Source organism: Mus pahari, chromosome 3 (assembly GCF_900095145.1).
Source record: "Mus pahari chromosome 3, PAHARI_EIJ_v1.1, whole genome shotgun sequence".
NCBI lineage: Eukaryota > Metazoa > Chordata > Mammalia > Rodentia > Muridae > Mus > Mus pahari.
Window position 1 is genome coordinate 138,633,139 of NC_034592.1, and position 18,979 is coordinate 138,652,117.

The window sequence follows — 18,979 nt, forward strand, 5'->3', positions numbered from 1 at the left end:
GAGGCCAGCCTGGTCTACAAAGTGAGTTCCAGGATGGCCAGGGCTACACAGAGAAACCCTGTCTCGAAAAACAAAAAAAAAAAAAAAAAAAAAAACCAAAAAGAAAAGTAGAGGGTGGCTTCATAGAGGTCACATAAGTCTTAGGAACTGACATTTTACACGTAGTGTTTACAGAGCTCTGAGCTTGGCATCATGACAGCAACCAGAAGACCTAGTAAGGCCAGTGTCTAGCATACAGTGGGGATGGGGGAACACAATGCTAGAGCAGGACGGACCAGATACATCCTAATAAGGGGAGGGGGATGGAGGGGTGGGTGTGAAATACCTTTGAAGTCATTAAGGAATGAACACCATTGTGTATATTATTGGCTGTAGTTAATTAGCAGGCTTTTTTTGTTTGTTTGTTTTTTGTTTTTCGAGACAGGGTTTCTCTGTATAGCCTGGGCTGTCCTGGAACTCACTTTGTAGACCAGGCTGGTCTTGAACTCAGAAATCCGCCTGCCTCTGCCTCCTGAGTGCTGGGATTAAAGGCGTGTGTCACCACGCCCGGCTAATTAGCAGTTTTAAACAACTTTTAAGTTGGGGCAACTGCAGTTGGACATGGTGGCACATGCCTTGGGAGACTAAACTAGAGCTAGGTGATCCCAAGTTTGCAATCAGCTCTGGGCTACATGCTGAGTTAGAGGCCACTGAGCTACATGGTGAGGCTGTCTCAGGAAAAACAAAACACAATGAATCAAACAATAATAAGATAACTGGAGTAGCTTTGCAAATTAAAAGGCCAAATCCTTTCGGTTGTTTCCTCATGAGCTAGGTTATAGGAAGGAGAGTCTTGAAGCCATGGGCTAACGAGGTGGTTATTGGCCACCCGGTGGTTTGTTCTATAGTTCTGACATAATTCCACCTGCTTCATTTACTTTGTTGAAGGACATGGGGACTGAGTGGGGATTTCTGCTGAGGCCTGTCTATATTGTGCTGAAAGCCTTGGTGGTTCTTGAGACTGATTGATGGAAGAAGGAGGGTGAGAGGATATAGAGTGGGCTCAGTCCTAAAGTGGGAGGCTATTGAAGCATGCTGGGAAAGTTAGAGAAGTGAAGCCAGTGGTTTCTTTCCTCTGAGCAGTGTCGCCCTGCCCACTAGTTCTTACTACCGTCTTCGGGGCTGGCAGAGTCAGGAGCCTGTGGGCTTGGTTGCTAACTATAGTGCTCGACTTGCTTGTCTGGTTTTGTTCTGAGACAAATCTGCCTCTGGAACCTGTAGTTCTCCTGCCTCAGCCTATGCCACCTCGCCCCACCCCTCTCCCCCCCTTTCTCTTCCTTTGCTCCTTGTTCACTATATTTTCAGTTCTGGGTGTTAAATACATTCAAGGCTTCATTGTGCCAGGTCAGCGTCCTACCCCGGAGCTAGATTTCAAGCTCTTGACTTTCCCTTCCTATCCTAGATTTCTTTCTCTACCTCAGTTGGCTTTCTCAGTAGCCATGGGACCTGGGGGTGGGGGGTGGGGTGGGGAACCCTGCTGTCAGGGAGCCTTTCATTTCCTCTGAGCTATGCTGTCTAGTCCAAGCTGCTAGGAAACAGCGGAACCCAGGGAAAAACCAACTTGTGCATTCATCTTCCGGCTCAACTTTCTTATTGCTCTTAACTTCCTTGTGGGTTTTCCTGAGGCTGAACAGGCTATGGGGAGTGTGGGCAGAGTGGGGGAACAGCAGCTACTGTAATGGGGGGTCTGGCATGATTAGTCAGCCCTAAATAACTCAAGAGTTTCTTAGGGAAGTCAGTTAATTGGTGGAGAGGAGACAAAGCAGTACCTGCCGTTGACAATGGGTCTCTGGGGTGGTTTGTTTGAGGTAGATTCCTATAGCCAGGCCGGTTTTGAACTGTGTGGTTGAGGGTGCCCTTGACTGGATAGTGATCCTACTGCCTCCACCTCCAGAGTGCTGAGACTATAAAATCCTTACACCCACATGGCTTTTGTTTTGTTTTTACATTAGGATCTCACTTCAAACTCCTGGCTGGCCCCGATCTCACTCTGTAGTCAAAGCTGGCCTTGAGCTCATAGCAGTCCTCTTGCACCAAGTGCTAAGATTATAAATTTGGGCCATCATGCCCAGCTTTTATTGTTTTTTAGTGTGAAGCAGCCATAGTTGGAAGCCATGTTACACCCCCAGCTCTAGTTTATATAGGAATGAATAGGATTCTGGGTTCAGAAAGTAGAGTGTGTGTGTGTTGGGGGGGGGGTCGTCTTTGGTGAGTTGACCTTGGGCCTTATTTGTCAGGGGCTGTTTGACTCCTCTTTGCAACTTTTTTTTTCCTTGAGAGCCTCTGGCTGAGGCTGGCCTTGAGTTTTTGAACTTACCTGCTCCTTCTGCCTCAGACTTCCTAGGAGTTGGCTTCCCAGCATGGACTGCCATGCCCAGAGCCTCCTGACCTTCACCCTGTGGAGCACTACTGCTCACAAGGCTTTCTCCCTGAAGAAACTGCAAGTGGCTAGCATTAGCAACAAGATAGGTTCCTTCCTGTTGCTCTTATATTGCCCAGACTGGCCTGAGACTTAACTCTGTAGACCAGGCTGGCTTCGAACTTGCAACAGTTCTTGTGTTGGTGCTTCCTCCATGCTGGGGTTAAGGGTGAGTGCACCAGGCAAGTCTCCCTCCTAATTAGATGGGCATTTCTAGGTCACGTGCTCCCCTTTCCTCCAGTTCAGTCTATTTTGGGCCTCTGCCTGGAGCTTGTGTTTACCTCAGGAAATGCTGTGGGAATGGTCATCCCAGGTCTCTGCAGAAGCAGTTCTTTTTTTATATCTTCTTTCTGCTGTAACTGAACCTACATTTGGAGTATGGGGAGGTTAATACTTTGTGAACAGATTTGCACTAAGGGAAATAAAAGGCAGATAGGACCACGTGTGCAGGATCTGACTTCCTTCTCGTTGTATTGTCTGTGGAGGGGTTAATGGTACACTTCTTTCAGAGTGACTTGCTGATTGGGAATAATTAGAGCCACTTTCTGACCTACTTCTCTGTGACAGATCTATGCTGACTAAGTAGTTTCCGTACTTTGTTGCTCTTAAGACTGGGTTGTGCTGTGTAGCCTGGGCTGGCCTGCTCATGCTTTCCTGGCCTCTGCCTCCCCAGTGCTGGTCTGTGCCACTAGACCTGGCTGAATTTGCACATCTCATCTCGTTGTCACCTGAAGGGAGAAAGGTTCTTGGCATCAAACTCATCCTTGTTTTACAGGTGAGAAAGTAAGCTCAGGAAAGAGCAAGCATGAATAAAGATAGAGAGCACAGAGCTGAGGTGTGAGGGCTGTGTGAGGGCTCGAGAGTTGTGGGACGGCCTCTCCTGTAGTTCACACCTGCCTATCCAGAGCATCCCAACGGGGTTTTCCTGAAAGGTCACAAGTTGTCCAGTATGCCTGGGTATTCACTGATCTCTTGCCAGGGGAGATGTCAAGTGTACCCCCCCTTTTTTTTCCTTTTTAAGATACGGAGTCATTGTATAGCTCTGTCTGGCCTGAAACTTCCTATGTAGATCAGGGTGACCTTGAACTCACAGAGATCCGTTTGCCTCTGCCTCCTAAATAATGGGATTAAAGGTCTGTACTACTAGGCCTGGCTTTGCCCATTCTTTTGACTTGACTGCATTATTCAGTCATCTGCACAGCTCATCCTAGAGGTTTTTGTTTTTAGATAATCTTGTGATATCTTAAGCAAGTTTATATTTTATTGTAGCCATCCTTGGCTACATGCTATTCATGTGCCGTGTGTTGGATATTCCTGGTAGGTAGGTGGTTTGGCCTTTTAGTGCCTAATAGTGTCTTGGGAGCCCTGACTGGGGGACAGGCTCTAGTTATTGGTCCTATGAAGTGGTTAGGGCTATCTATGTACTGCTCTTCGTCAGGACTCATTTGAGCAGGTAGAAGTCTGAGAGGGGAGCGAGACTTGGTGGTTCAGGTCTACAGTCCCAGCTACTCAAGAAACTGAGGCGGGAGGATCTTAGTTCAAGGTCTGTTTTGAGCTACAGAATGGGTTCAAGGCCAACCTGGAGATAAGATAATAAATTCAGAAGACCAGTGAAAACAGCAGTTTTCAACTCACAGTTCCAGAGAACAGGATACCAGCTGATTTCAAAGTCCCAGAATCCTAGACATTCTAGTCTTCTCTCCTAGGCCTGGACTTGCCCCCTTCCCCGATTACCAATCTTCTAGGTTTAGGTCACAAAGCCTTGTTTATTGACTGATATGTGGCTTGACACTGCTCCATTTTTCTGATCGTGGGCTCAATCTCAACTTAGTGAGACCTGTCATAAAGAGAAAAGAGAAGGCTGGGTATATAGCTCTGTTTGGGTGGTTTTGGAAATGTCCTATGGCAGAAAGCAAGGCCAGTATGTAAAATAATAGCTCTGAAGCGAAAGGCTTGGGGAGGAATGCCCTGTGTCATATGCATGTCTGTGTTTCGATGTCTGGGCTCTGTGGACGCTCAAGGTCATACCTAGTGGGAAAACATGTGGGTTTTGTTTTTGTTTTGACTTAATATTGATCTGTAGCTAGCTAGCTAGCTCTGGTTAGCCTGAGTTCTAGGTATATAGGCCTTAGAGAAGAAAAGCTTGTAGAGTGTCTATAGTTGGGTTCTCATGCCCCTTCTGCATTCTGACTGCTTCCAAGGTTATCCGAGATGCTGAGTTCTTAGCTTCAGAGGGCAAGGCTTCCATTGTTTGACTTGGCACTGAAGGAGCAGGGGGCTAAACCAAGGTAGGTAGACCTTCTGTCAGGCTAGGCTAGGTTTTTCCCTTGTGTCATTAGGGGTGGACCTCAGCCTTGTGCTGTCCCACAGAGCTACATCCTCAGCCAAGGAAGTATTTCTGTCACATATTTACATGTTACTTGTTAGGTATGATTTGTGGCCAGCAGATCACTCTATTATCAACCACCTATGGACGAATTCCATTAAAAAGTGTTCTTGTAAAACTTTGTGTGTGTGTGTGTGTGTGTGTGTGTGTGTGTGTGTGTGTGCATGGGCCTGCAGAGGCTAGAAAAGGGTGTCATAGCCTCTAGAACTGGAGTTCCAGGCAGTTGTGAGCCACCTACTGGGGGATGCTGGGAACCTAACTCAGATCTTCCAAAAGAGCACTGCTTGATCTTAACCACTATCCAGTTCCAGAGGAAATGTTCTTTAAGTTTTACATGCAATCTTGAAAGTAGCATTGGGCCTTCCTGCAGACGTGGGCTAGGCTTCTGGTATGCTTCTTCCCTCAGATGTATTCCCTTAGGCTGTGTTTAGTTTGAGAATGGGAACAGGAGAGCTTATGGTCCTTTGGATGTTGGGAGGGTCAGAAGAAGGATTTGCTGTTTAGCAATGGGGCCTCCAGATCTTTGGCCATAGCTTGGCTAGCTAGTGTTCTGGGTCTGTGGTTTGGACTTAGGTGTCAGGACTTGGGCAGTGAATGGGCAATAGGAAAGAACTGGTCAGAGGTCAGCAGGCAGGTGTAGGTCTTAATTCTAACTCTTTTCTTTGTTTTTTGAGACACATTCTTACACAATATCCCATGCTGGACTGGACAGCCTACTGAATGCTGTGATTGCAGGCATGGGGCATTATTCCTAGCTTTAAGGTTGGACTCTGGCTTCTGCCGTCATGAAGAGTTCAAAATTAATTCCAAACAGCTGAAAATGGTGTCCATTCTTCTACTTTTAGAGCTTAAAACTCTCTCTAAAAATGGCAGTCCCGCCTTCCTCCTATCACTTTCACAGTCTGTTTCCACACTGTGTCCCAGACTGATCTAGGACTCAAGGCAATCCTCCTGTTTCAGCCTCTCAAGTGTAGGTACATATCACCATGTCTGATGACTATTTTCTTCTTAATGTAACTGAATTTTCTTCGTTGGGTGTCTTCCCAGCACACTATAAGTATTTAAGATCAAAGGAGAGGGCTGGAGAGATGGCTCAGCATTCAGGACTGGCTGCTTTTCCAGGAGACCGGATACTGGTTTGATTCCCAGTGTCTACATGTAGTTCACGACTGCTTGTAGTTTCAGAGTATCCAATGCCCTCTTCTATCTCTTTGGACATCAAACACACACATGGTACTCTGATACACATACAGACAAACACCATAAATAAAATTAAACTGAATTAACAAATATTAAAGGAGAGCTTGATTTTTTTTTTTAATGTTTTTAGATTTATTTATTACATGTAAGTACACTATAGCTGTCTTCAGACGCACCAGAAGAGGGCATCAGATCTCATTGAGATGGTTGTGAGCCACCATGTGGTTGCTGGGAATTGAACTCAGGACCTCTGGAAGAGCAGTCAGTGCTCTTAACTGCTGAGCCATCTCTCCAGCCCCTGAGAGCTTGATCTTAATGTTGCTATCCCTCACCTTTATCCTTGGGAAGCCAGAGATGCAACATGGTACTTGAGACATCGTTATTACTTGTTTGTTCAGCATATGTGCGTGTCTGTACTTCCTCCTTCCCCAGCCCTGTCCCCTTGCTCACCACCTTATTTCTTGAGATAACTCCTCTTAATGAACCTAGAAATGCTGGCTTGGCTATCATAGCTGACCAGCAAGTGCCAAGGATCTTCCTGTCTCTCGTAGGTGCTGGCTTTATAGACTGCCATGGCTGGTCTTTTCACATCAGTACTGGAGTCCTTAGCTGATCCATCTCCCTAGCCCATGAGAAGTCTTCAAGGCTTGGATAGTTAGTATGTCATTGCTTGTCCATAATCCCAACTTTGGTGAGGCTGAGGCAGGAGAATCCCTATGAATTTGAGGTCAGCCTAAGCTATCTGGTAAATTCAAGGCTGGTTTGGGCTACAGAGTAAGACGCCATCTCAAACAACAAAACACAAAGAAGGATACCTCACCCACCCCTATAAAAGTAAAACATAAATCAAGCAGCAAGCAGAGAGCTGGGGAAGAGAGACGGCTTTGTGGTTAAGGCACTGGCTGCTCTTCCCGAGGTCCCAAGGTTGAGTCCCAGCTCCTACATGGTGGCTCACAATCATCTGTAACTCCAGTTCCAGGGGATCTAACGCCATCTTCTGGCTTCTCAGGCACTGCACACATGGGACACACAGACATGTGTAGACAAAACGCCCATATACATAAAATAGAGATAAAGGAAAATAATTAAAAATAAGTATATCTTAAAAGCCAGAGAAGCAGAAGTGTCTGCTTAGCACTCAGAAGCAGTGGCTGCTGTTAGTCTTCTGGCAGACATCACCTTACAGTCTCAGGCAGGGAGAGACTAGAGAGTAAACAAAAGCCATTGTTGAGCCAGTGGTGTAGAGAACAGTTAGGATTTCTTGCTTTCTTCAAAGCCTGAGTCTAACTGCTGCTGTTTAACTTAGCCAAGCCTCTCTGTGTGTTCTGATAGGCTCCTAGTCAGTTTCCTTCTAGGTCAGGACACCTGTGTTGTAATTGCCAGGAATAAATGTGCATAGGTAGCTGCCAGTAGTCTTCAGTGAGTCTCAGGCTTGTGTCATCAGAGGCAGCTGGAGGACTTGCTAAAACACACGTGCACCCACCCCCAGCACGCCTCATTCCCGGTCTCCAGGGCGTGGTGGTAAACTGCACTTTTCAGGAGTTGCTGGTGCTGCTGGTGGGACTGACTACTTTGAGTACTGGCTGTTGTGTACCATGTGCTGTGTGAGGAAGAAGTTGACTTATGAGCCTTTCTCTTAAGAGATCTAAGTTTCTGCAGGTGGCACATGAGGATTTCAAAAGGCCAGAGCAGAGGGAACTGGCCACTAGCTGGGAACCAGGAAGCTTTTGCTGAACTTATTACAGGGTCTCAGTGTCTGAGTCACGTCAGCTCACTAGGTAGGAAGGTACTTCTGTTACAGTGTGGAGATGGGTATGGTGGCCTATGCACTCGGGAGGTTGAGGTTGGATGGTAATTCTGAGATCAAGCCAACCCTTGCTACATAGCCTGTACCAGGCTAGTTGAGTTACATTACGAGACCCTGTCTTTAAAACAAAACAATTTGTGAGCTGGTAAGAGCCAGCATTACTGTACAGCTGCTATTTTCAACTACATTATCTTAAAAAAAAAAAAAAAAAAGATGAAGAAGAAATGTATGTTCACAGGTGCCTCAGTGGGTAAGAATGAGTCACAACGAGTCACTCTGAGCTGGTGGGAATTTGATTGATTGAGAGGTAGGTAGGCTTGGAAAATAATTGAGCTCTGATTATATTGAACTTTCAGTTCTTGAGGCAGGTGTTTGGACTTTACTTAGTGACCAGGCCCTGTTGAGGACTGGAGGAGAGTGGGGTAGGAAGGGAATGTGCAGTGAAGAGGTAAGAGTGAAGCATGGTGGTCTGTGGGAGGCTTCCTGAAGCAGGCAGATTGCTAGAGCCTAGGATATGGGTCTAGCTTGGCAGCATAGCTGGGTCCCATTTCTTAGAGGGAAGTGGAGAGGTGACAGGGAACACTTTCCACCTTTATTACTGTTTTTTTCTAGTACCTCTTAAGGCTTTTCCCTGAACTGTGTGAACCACTAATGATCTATTAGTCCACATGACTATTGCAGGCTACTGGACAAGAGTGATTGTTTCTTACTTTAAATCCCCAAGACAAACAGGGGAGGCAGGACATGGATTAGCTTGGTTTAGATGCAGTTAGTGAGGATTTTTGTTGGATGTTTTTTTTCCCCTTGGGAAGGTAAGGTTTGAGGGGCTGGGGTGCAGCTCAGTGGTAGAATATGGCTTTAGCATGTGCCAGGCCAGTCTTCAGCACCAACAAATCCACAAGCACACCTCACTTATACAGGTCTCCAGCTTTTTTTCATAGGATTCCTATTGAACAATTGCCAGACCACACTTAGCCTGTTAGCTGAGATAGGTTCTTATATTTTGAGGTTCTCACAGCCTCTTTAAAAACATGGTAAATGCCCTTCAAAACAGAAAAAATTGTGAATGTCATGCACTAAGGAATTAGTCTGCGTTTTTCTCAGTTCTTAATTATTTTGTTTTACTGTTCTTTCTTTTTTGGCTCAAATTCAGTGCGCCTAATTCTTTAATGAAACACTATAGAAAATTTTAAAGTAAATTCTGAATTCTATAGATAAAAAGCAACCCAGTGTTGACCAGTAAATAAAGGAAGTTAAATTTGCTCTGTTTGTGTGTGTGTGTGTGCGCGCGCGTGTGCTAGGAATTGAACTTAGGGTTTGTGCATGCTAAATAGGTCCTTTACCATTGTGCTGAATCTGCCCTCAATGTGATTCTTAAACTTTTTTAAAAACCACATGGACATTTATTCTGTTTGGAGCTCCTTTGTGTGTATTCTTTAAAAGTTGCTGCTTTCATGAAACAGCAAGTTAAAATCATGATATCTTCTTGAATTTTAGGTACTTACACTGTGAAATTTTATGATGGAGTAGTTCAAACTGTCAAACATATTCATGTCAAAGCTTTTTCCAAAGATCAGGTGAGAAATGTGGTTTTGTGCTTTTGTGTTCTGAACTATGCTAACACTCTACTTTTGTTTCTCAAATAAAGACATTACATGTGTTTCTGATGACAAGTCTTTATTTCCTCCATCTTGACAGTTTCACCAGAAAGTTTTCAGAAGTTGTAAATATCTGTGTTTCTTTGTCCATTCCCCCTTCCCAGATTTCTCTTCTTTACAAATGCTGAGCACAGCCCCCATTGTTTGTTACTCTCATTTCTTCTCAAGTGTCTTGAATGCTTCCCCTTTCCCTTCTTCCTGCACCCTTACACAACACAGGGAGCTGGTTGAGAACTAGAGCGCACTTTTTCCTCGTCTGGCAATGTCTCTGACATGACCTAGACCATGGCTTGGGAGCTCACAGCTTAGCTTGTCCTTGCTGTGCACTTGGCAGCCACAGCAGCTACACATGCCTGTTTGAAGTCAAGTATCCTGATGACCCATTCACCCTGCCTGAGCATAGAGCCCTAGGTCTGCTCCTGGAAATATGGCCCCAGAGCTCTGAGCCCTCTTGAAATACTTTGATTTCCTCCCTTTAGTCTCTTGCCTCCTCACGTGTTAATCCAATAAAGTCTGTACTAAGTGTCTTTTGGGCTCTTTTAAATTCTGGTAGTTCCTGCTGATTCAGCTTATGCAGGTTTTAGTTCTGAGACATCCTCCCTCAGTGGTCCCTCCTCTTAGGGAGGAAGTTGATTGGATTGGGATGTTCTGACCTGTTGGGTCTTTTCCTGTGATGATTGGCTTTACTTGGTGCCGATTGCACCAGGTTCTGTGTAAACGTCGAGGGCAGGAGAACTTGCCAGGAGCCTCAGGAATGGCTTTGCTTTTGCTGCTTTTCTCTAGAAAACATTGAGAAAATGGTGAAAATTTGCCAAGATAATTGTTGCTTTCTTTCTCTTTATCTGCTTCCTGTGCACCTGAGAAGCCTCACCTGTGCTTTTAACATTTTTGTTAACTTGTAGAATGAGTTGGTACTGGTGAAAGAACTGACATATGAACTAGATGGAATTGGTGGGTAGGACAGGTGCCTGATAGCACAAGTCCAACTTATAGTGTAGTCTCTGACAGAGCCTCACTCTGGCCTAGGCTATTCTCTAACTCAGAGTGGTCTCCTGTTTCACCTCCCAAGTGCTGGACTGTAGGTGTGAGCCATGAACCCCCTTGACTTTAACTGTACTCAGTAAATTAAATATGGAGGTGGAGGCTTTACTGAGGGAAGATTTACGGGTAAATTCCCTTCCCAGTTCCCAGCTGCCTCTGAGTGTCTCATCTTACCTCAGTCCCAGAAGACTACCAAGATATACTGATAGTTCTCAGATGCACACAAGCGTACACATGCACACACATCCCTACTTGCCAAGAGGATGTAGGCTTTTGACTCAAGATGACTGTCTGAAAGTTTTTCATACAGTATTGGAACAGGCCAAACTTTCACTTTAGAACCATGTTACTTTAAATGTTTTGGTAATTACACTTGAGTTACATTTAATTTTCTGAGCTTATAAGAAGAAAGTTTGCTTCTTTTAGAAGATCTGGAAAATACTCAAAGCAGAAGGACCACAAGATAGCCCCCTTGAGACAAAGGGTTCCTGCTTGGTTGTGTTTGGCGCTTTGTGTCTGTCTGTCTGTCTTGCTGGTTTTTTGTTGTTATAAACTTGTGTGTGTTATTCTCAAAATTGGAGTCAAGTGCATGCTACTGTCTATAGCTTACTCTTTTGTCTTAACAATGTGACATCCCCTGAAGTTCCTTTGTCCTCTGAAGTTGCAGTTTTCTGGTAGCTCTGCAGTGCTCTATAGTATGCATGGACTTTATGGGGCTGGCTTCCAAGTGCAAACCAGGGTATTTGTACCCAGCTGTGAAGTCTGATTATCCTGTTAGCAAACTCCATTTCTGGGAATTCATTTTAGTTCAGAAGTAGGAACTTTGAAGTCTTTTGATGTGCACTGATGACACCTCCATCCCAAGAGAGTGCAGCTGCTCGTTTGTCTCTTTAGAATAGTATTGGGACTTTAAGAAAAGTCTCACTGTTTATAATTTTTCCCTGTGGGACAAATTTTGCTTTGACTGCCAAACAGTTAAACATTCCTTTCCTGTTTCTGGGATGTCAATGAGCCTATAAGGTGTGTGCAGGATTCCATAGGGGAGAATATTATGGGATAGATCCCTGCTCTTCTCTGGAAATTTTGGAGGAGTGACTCATTCATAAATAAACGTAATTGTAGCCTTAGAAATTCTAACTTTCAAAATTGGCCTTATTAGGAGACAGTTACACTAGGGTGCAAGATTTCAGGACAAATTTTAAAGTCAATTTAGAAGCAGTACTGCTTTTCAATGGAGAAAACACCCAACAGCTCAGGAACCCAGTAGGTGGCTTGCTTTGTTGAGCACGGCTATTAACAGAAGAGGAAGCTAAGATTTTTGGTCTGGTCTGGGCATTCTGAACAGTGTTCCTGTTAAGCTTCCAGTTACTAGTTTGATTTTCTTCTATATAAAACTGGGTATCAGTGTACACTGCATCTCTGAAAATCCCTGGCTAAGAAAGCTAGAGTAGCTGCTTCCAGTCACGGATCTTGCTAGTTGGCATCCCTAACTAGTCTTATGTGGCTCATCCTAGTAAGGGAGACTGCAGAGTCACATAGGATTGAGAGTAGCAGTTGTGTTTAAATGCAGAGTTGGTTCTCAAAGCTCAGGTACTCTCCTGGTCCTGTGCATCATGTGATCTGGCCTATGTCCTCTTAGTGTCTTCATTGTCTTCATAAGTGTGCAAGCAATCTCCTGATTGTGTATTTGCAAGTAATCACAAAGTGTTTCATCGCTATTTTGCTCATTTTAGAATATTGTGGGTAATGCTAGGCCTAAAGAAACAGACCACAAAAGTCTTTCATCGTCTCCTGAGAAACGAGAGAAGTTTAAAGAACAGAGAAAAAGCAACGTGAAGAAAGACAAAGTGGGAAAAGCCTTAAAGACAGAGAAGCGGCCCAAGCAGCCCGACAAGGAGGGGAAGCTGATCTGCTCAGACAAAGGCAAAGTGTCAGAGAAAAGCCTTCCCAAGGACGGGAAGGAAGATAAGGAGAACATTTCCGAGAACGAGCGGGAGTACTCTGGGGATGCCCAGGTGGAAAAGAAGCCTGAGAAGGACCTTGTGAAGAGTCCACAAGAGAACCTGAAGGAGCCAAAAAGAAAACGAGGCAGACCCCCTTCCATAACTCCTACTGGTGAGTCTCCCAGGCGGGCTCTGCAGTGCGTGATGGCAGTGTTCTTCTGTGGCCTTTGTGGTTCTTTATTCCTTCTGTACTTCAGTCCTTCGTGTTTGTGACTGGCTTGTGAGCTGAAAACAAACGGTGCCTGTGGAGCTGAATTTCAGTGAAGTGTGTGTCCAGGTAGACATGTTGGGGAGTGTGGCCGTGACTGAGCTGGGGTGGAAACATGAGGTTTCCATGGAAGAGCTGCGGGAGCTAAGGCCTTCTCCTGGTGCCTACTCACGTGCCCTCAGTCTGAGGAATTAACATCCTTGTGGGCAGACATGAAAGAGGAGAGGAGAAGACAGGAAGCTGAGGGTGCAGGGGTGAGAGGTACAGCGTGGTAGGGCACACGCTGATCCTGGGTAAGGCTCTGGGTTCAGGCCTTAGTATACACACACACACACACACACACACACATACACATACACCCTTCTATGAGGGAGGCAGAGTAAAACAAGACAAAGCCTAGAGCTAGGGAGGCAAAGGCACATTTTGAGCTCTTAGTAGGCATTGTAGCTCACACCTGTGACACTGACACTTGAGAAGCAGAACCAAGAGGATCATTTAGTTGTAGACTAGCCTGGGCTTTGTTAAGAACATCCTGTCTCAAAAAGACATGGAGCTTTTTTTTTTTTTTGAAAAAAGATTTATTTATTTTATTTTTATTTATATAAGTACACTGCAGCTGTCTTTAGACACACCAGAAGAGGGCATTGGACCCCATTACAGATGGTTTTGAGCCACCATGTGGTTGCAGGGAATTGAACTCAGGATCTCTGGAAGAGCTCTTAACCGCTGAGCCATCTCTCAAGCCCAACATTGAGTTTTTAAAAGATGTTTATTGATGCTGAAATTTCAGTCTAAATAAAAAGATAATTTGGTTAAACTGTTAAGACTTAAGAGTCCAGTATAGATGTAGGCGATAATATGAAGTTACTTAAAGACAGTCTAAAACTCTGAGGTAGGGGATTGCAGTGAGTTCAAGGCTAGCCTGGGCTACAGAGTAAGTACCAGATTAGCCTGTGCGAATGAAATATTGCCTCAAAAAGAAAAAAAAAGAAAGGCAGTATAACTTTGGAATTCTTCTAGAATAACCAAGAATGAAACAGTTGTGATTTTTTTTTTTTTTGGTAAGCCGAACACTCACACTTCAGGTGATTTGCAAGCATGCAAAACCCCCCTTCCCCACCAGATGGAACCCACCTATAGCTGAATGCATCTGTGGTCTTTCCCTGCATGAACACTAGACAACTATGGACCTCTTCCCATTTTCAAGTAGCATCTATAATTTGTTGTTGTTCATTGTCCTGGGAGCAGAGCCTGTGACCTTGCACACGATAAAACAGATGCTTTACCGGTCAGCTACATCTCTAGCTCACAGCCTTTTTTTTTTTTTTCCATGAAAGTTTAAACAGTTTCAGTAGATAATTCAAAATGTAAAATTTGATATAAAATATATTTTGTGAAAACTAGAAAAGAGCCAGTTCATTGATCCCTAGTGGGAAAGTCTACATTAGGTTACTTCATTCAGGCAAGTGTATCTTAAAGCTGAGTTCTAATTTTATAGGAAATCATATAATAGCATGCTTTATTGTCAGATGAAATATGAGCCTCCCTCTTAAACAAACAAAAACAGCAGCAGAAAAGGCCAGGTAAAGAGCTTGTTGTATATGCCTTATAACCTGAGTGTGGCTATCCAGAACCCACATAAGGGCCAGGTACTGTAGTTCTTACCTGCAGTCCTAGATTATGGGTCCCGGGACATTCGTTGGAAGCATGTGGGCCAGCCACCTTGTCATATACAACAAGGAAAACAAGAGACCCTGTCGTAAGGGATAGATAGGACCTGCGCTCCGGATTGTCTTCTAACCCTGACTCTTGGTCGGTGATATACAGGCACTTGCATCCACTCAGCCACTTAGACTCAAGCTCAGGAAAACATGTATTTTACACACACACACATGCACAAATAAAACAAAGTAAAAGCCCCCCCCCACCCTCACTCCTGGTTTTTCAATACAGGATTTCTCTGTGCAGTTCTGGCTGTCCTAGAACTCACTCTATAGACCAGTCTGGCTCCAACTTAAGTATCCTCCTGCTTTTACCACAAGTGTTGGAATTAAAGGTCTATACCACATACCCATCTCCTTTTTTTTTTTCTTTTGCTAATTGGCAGTGCTAGTCAAATCCAGGTCCTTCTGTATGATAAGCAAGTGCTGTGCCTGCCATTTAGTTATACCTACAACTCTCTCCCAGTATATAGTCTTTATATTGACTACATGTTAAAATGTTTTTAGATGGATTGGTTTAAATAAAAATATATTCTCAAACTTAAAGTTTCTTTTTTTTTTAAATTTCTTAACATGATTGCTTAAAAATTTAGTTACATGTGGCTTATATTTGATGTTCTCATTGTATTTCTGTCCGACAGCATTGTCTGTAAATTCAGTTGCTGTCAAAAAAAAAAAAGAAAAGAAAAGAAAAAAAGGGGAAAATTTAGTTGCTGCCTTGATTGGCTTGTGAGAAAGAATTCAACAGCAATACCCAAGGCCTGCTGACCCCTGATGAACTGCTCTGCATTGAGAGGGGTACTAGCTATACAGTGTTCTGAGGGAACCTGAGAAAATACCCTGTGTCTTCCAGACAAAGAATGGAGAATGAATTGGGACAGTCTAGGAGGTTTAAACATCCCAGGTAGTGCGCCATCTTCAGACGGCGTGAGTGTGAGGCCGACTCCCCTCTGCTGCAATGGAACCCAGAGGTTGCTCACACCAGGCCAATGCTCCACAGCCACTCTATATCTCTAGACTCCAGACAGCTGGAAAAGGGCAGCTGTGCAGGAAGCAAAAAGGTGGGAAGTGTGGATGGTAGAAACCGGACTTGTCTGCTGCTCAGTTTAGCTCTTCCTGCTGTAGCTTGGAGCCTTTGGAGTGTGTCCTGAGGTATATCTGTTTCCCAGGTGACAGACTCTTACATGGACCCATCCATAGCTTCATGCCTTTCTGCATTCATTTATTGCTTTTGTAAGGATGTGATTTCATACCAGATAGACACATTTACTAGAGAGGGAAATTTCCTGTTAACTGGACTTGGGCATGTAAGGACAGGCTGAGCTTGTGCTTTCCTGCCTTCTGTCAGCACCAGTGTGGAGATGCTGGAGTCCCAGATGAGGTGTTCTGGGGATTTAGGGAGATACTCAGCTGCTCTCTAGGTACCTGTTTATATGTGCTATCAAAAGGAAAAGAAGGCTTGTGTGGTGCTGCATATGGAGTCAGGCACCCTTAGGAAACCAAGGAGAATGAGTTCGTTGACCCAGCGAGCCCTGAGCTCCTAAATTGCACAGATCTGATTGGGAGCAGAATCTGAGCTATATACAGTAGGTTGTGTTTATGTTTAATTTGGAATATGTGTGACCCAAGTTTCCGCCACTCGATATAAAATAATGTTGATAGGTTGGGATGGTTGAATATAGCAAGAGCCAAGAATGGGGCTTGTCTCCTCAGAGCCTGCTCTGTCTCTCTTTCCGCCTCTGCCATGGCCACACTGGAGCTGCAGATCGTACATGGCTCTCTTCTCGTTCCTTTGGTTTATTTCCTGCCCTCTGTTTCCCACTCCAGTCCTCTTCTCTCTTCTTTTGCCCTCCTCAGATCCCTGAGTCCCGCCTTCCTGCTGGGACTCCCTAATCTTTCTTCTTTCTCTTTTTGGATTTCCATCTTTCAGATTTGAGGAGAGCATCTTATGTGTTAGGCTAAAAGTAGAGAATGAAACACTATCCAGTCTTAGCACCTGCTGAGTTAGTGATCCATGGCAGTGCCCGAGACTTGTGTTGGCTTTCACGTAGATCTTCTAAACAAAGCAAAACAAAATACACCACCTAGAACCCATGACAGCTGACTTAGCAGGTAGACATTGAAAACAGGAACCAAACCCTAATCTGTGACATATGTTTTAAGAATGCGCCTGCATGGTGTGTTTTCTAAGTACTGGGTAGGTGAGGGTTTGTTCAGTTCTAGTTCTTTTTGTTTTTTGGACTGGTCAGCTGGGTTTGAAAAGATTTGATGCTTAAAATGCCTGAAGGAGTCAGGTGAGGTGGGACAGGCCTGTGACCCCAGCACTGAGAGGTCAGGGCCATTTTTGGCTACATAGTTAGAGTTGAAGGCTACCTAGACTAGACATGAGATCCTGTTCCTTTCTAGTTCCTCTCCCCAAGATTTTAGGACTCTTACTTGGAAATAACTGTCTGTAACCCCAGCACTCAGGAGCTGGAGGCAAAAGGATCAGGAGTTGAAAGTTATCTATGGAGTTGGAGATTAGTTTGGGTTTTTTTACTACACTAATTTTTTCTTCTCCAAATAAAGCAAGATTACTAGAGCATGATGAGCAGTGCATGCCTGCAATCTCATCTACTCCAGAAACTGAGGCAGGAGGTTTACAAATCCCAGGCTCCTCTTAGCAAGAAGACACTGTTCTTCCCCTGTCCCCTGTCAAGAGACTTTTATGCCACCCACACATATTTTTAAGAGATTGTGTTGGAGTGTGGTATTTTAAAGTGAAGGTTTAGAGGCTCTGGGTCTTAGGCAAGGCCACAAAAAGATATAGACAGGCAGTCTGCAGAGCACCACCATCTTCCCAAGGAAGCAGTTTTTCACTCATTCCATTGTCTTGTCTTACCTCAAGGATGACTGTTGGTTTTCAGGGTTTAGTAATGTACCTGATATCTATGAGGGTGTCTTCTCTCTTTCTTTTTGTCACAATTAGACACAAAGAAGTTAAATATTTTTGTGTGCTTTGTATATATTACAGCTGTGGATTCAAACTCTCAAACTTTGCAACCAATAACATTGGAATTGAGAAGACGGAAAATATCAAAACGAAGTGACACCCCATTAAAGCGTCCCAGACTTGACAAAAATTCATGTGAGTCCCCAGTTTATGAATATGTGACTAGAATTTGATAAATTACTTGAGTCAGCTCCTGTGTCTGTCTGTCCCTGTTTCTTACGAGCACTAATGACTGTCTTTGAATACATAGCTAATGTGAGTGGAATGTGATTGAGACAGTGGTTTTTAAACGCTAAAAGCAACAGGACTGTATTTGTGGTGGGCTCAGTGATAGCATATCTACTTCCATAAAGTATATTAGATTTAGATTCCTTCAGAAATATATGGCCAGCCGGGTGTGGTGTCACACGCCTTTAATCCCAGCACGTGGGAGGCAGAGGCAGGCGGATTTCTGAGTTCGAGGCCAGCCTGGTCTACAAAGTGAGTTCCAGGACAGCCAGGGCTATGCAGAGAAACCCTGTCTCCAAAAAAACCAAAAAAAAAAAAACCAAAAAAACCCAAAACCAGAAATATATGGCCTACTATACTAAGGATGGATTTCATGTGGTGAGAAAAACTTCAGCCAGCCATTGTGGCACACACCTTCAACCCTAGCACTAGGGAGGCAGAGGGAGGCTGACCTCTGTGAGTTTAAGGACAGCCAGGTCTATACAGAGAGACCCTGTCTGAAAATAACAAAGAGAATATTAGAAATACTAATTTTTTTTTTTTACTAGAAAACAAGCATGTTGACCCCAAAAAGGAATTATGATGGCTTTAAAATAAGGTTCTCATAAGCCATGGTTGACTTTAGGAGTTAGTACACAGTCCTTCATGTTGGAAGCTCCAAAGTAGAGCTATGGTCAAGATTGGCACAGGCCTCAGCACGTCTTTTCAATCTGTGAACTCTTGACAGTTGGTTGTAAGCTCTCTCTAGCCCAGACTATGAATTCTTTAAGGTAAAATTCCTAGTAGAGGTTTTGCTTTCACTGTAAGCTAGGAAAGGAAATCAGTCAGAAATTCCACAAGTCTCTACAGGAAAGCCCTTGTAGAAGTGACCAGCTCTGAAAGTCCATGTAGGCAGAAGTCTTTCTTCCTGTTGGTCTCTGAGCACAACTCTATTAATGGTTTACAGCCCAGGAACAGTCAAAAAAACGCTCTGAAAATAGTGACAAAGACTTATCCAGGAGACGGTCCTCCAGGCTATCCACTAATGGGACTCGTGAGATCCTAGATCCTGACTCGATTGTACCTGATCTGGTTCATACAGTTGATACAAACCCTCTACCGGGCAAGTCACCCAGTGCCAAGGATTCTTCTACTGAAGGTAAGTCAGTGTCTGTTCAGGAGTTATTTGGCCAGCCTAGTGCCTGTCTACTAAGGACTAATCTAGATCCTTCTGTATTGGCTTCTGTGTTAGATTGGGTTGAAGGTGTGTGTGTGTGTGTGTGTGTGTGTGTGTGTGT

At 44.3% G+C, this 18,979-nt stretch overlaps 1 protein-coding gene across 1 annotated transcript in view; it reads left to right on the forward strand.

Annotated features, from left to right (window-relative positions):
• Phf20 (PHD finger protein 20) overlaps positions 1-18,979 on the forward strand; it is a 107,285-nt gene that overhangs the window by 55,966 nt on the left and 32,340 nt on the right. The window contains exons 5-8 of the mRNA XM_021193556.1: positions 9,349-9,428; positions 12,284-12,665; positions 17,496-17,609; positions 18,649-18,840. Of these exons, the coding sequence (XP_021049215.1) occupies positions 9,349-9,428; positions 12,284-12,665; positions 17,496-17,609; positions 18,649-18,840 (768 nt within the window). The remainder of the gene's footprint in view (positions 1-9,348; positions 9,429-12,283; positions 12,666-17,495; positions 17,610-18,648; positions 18,841-18,979) is intronic.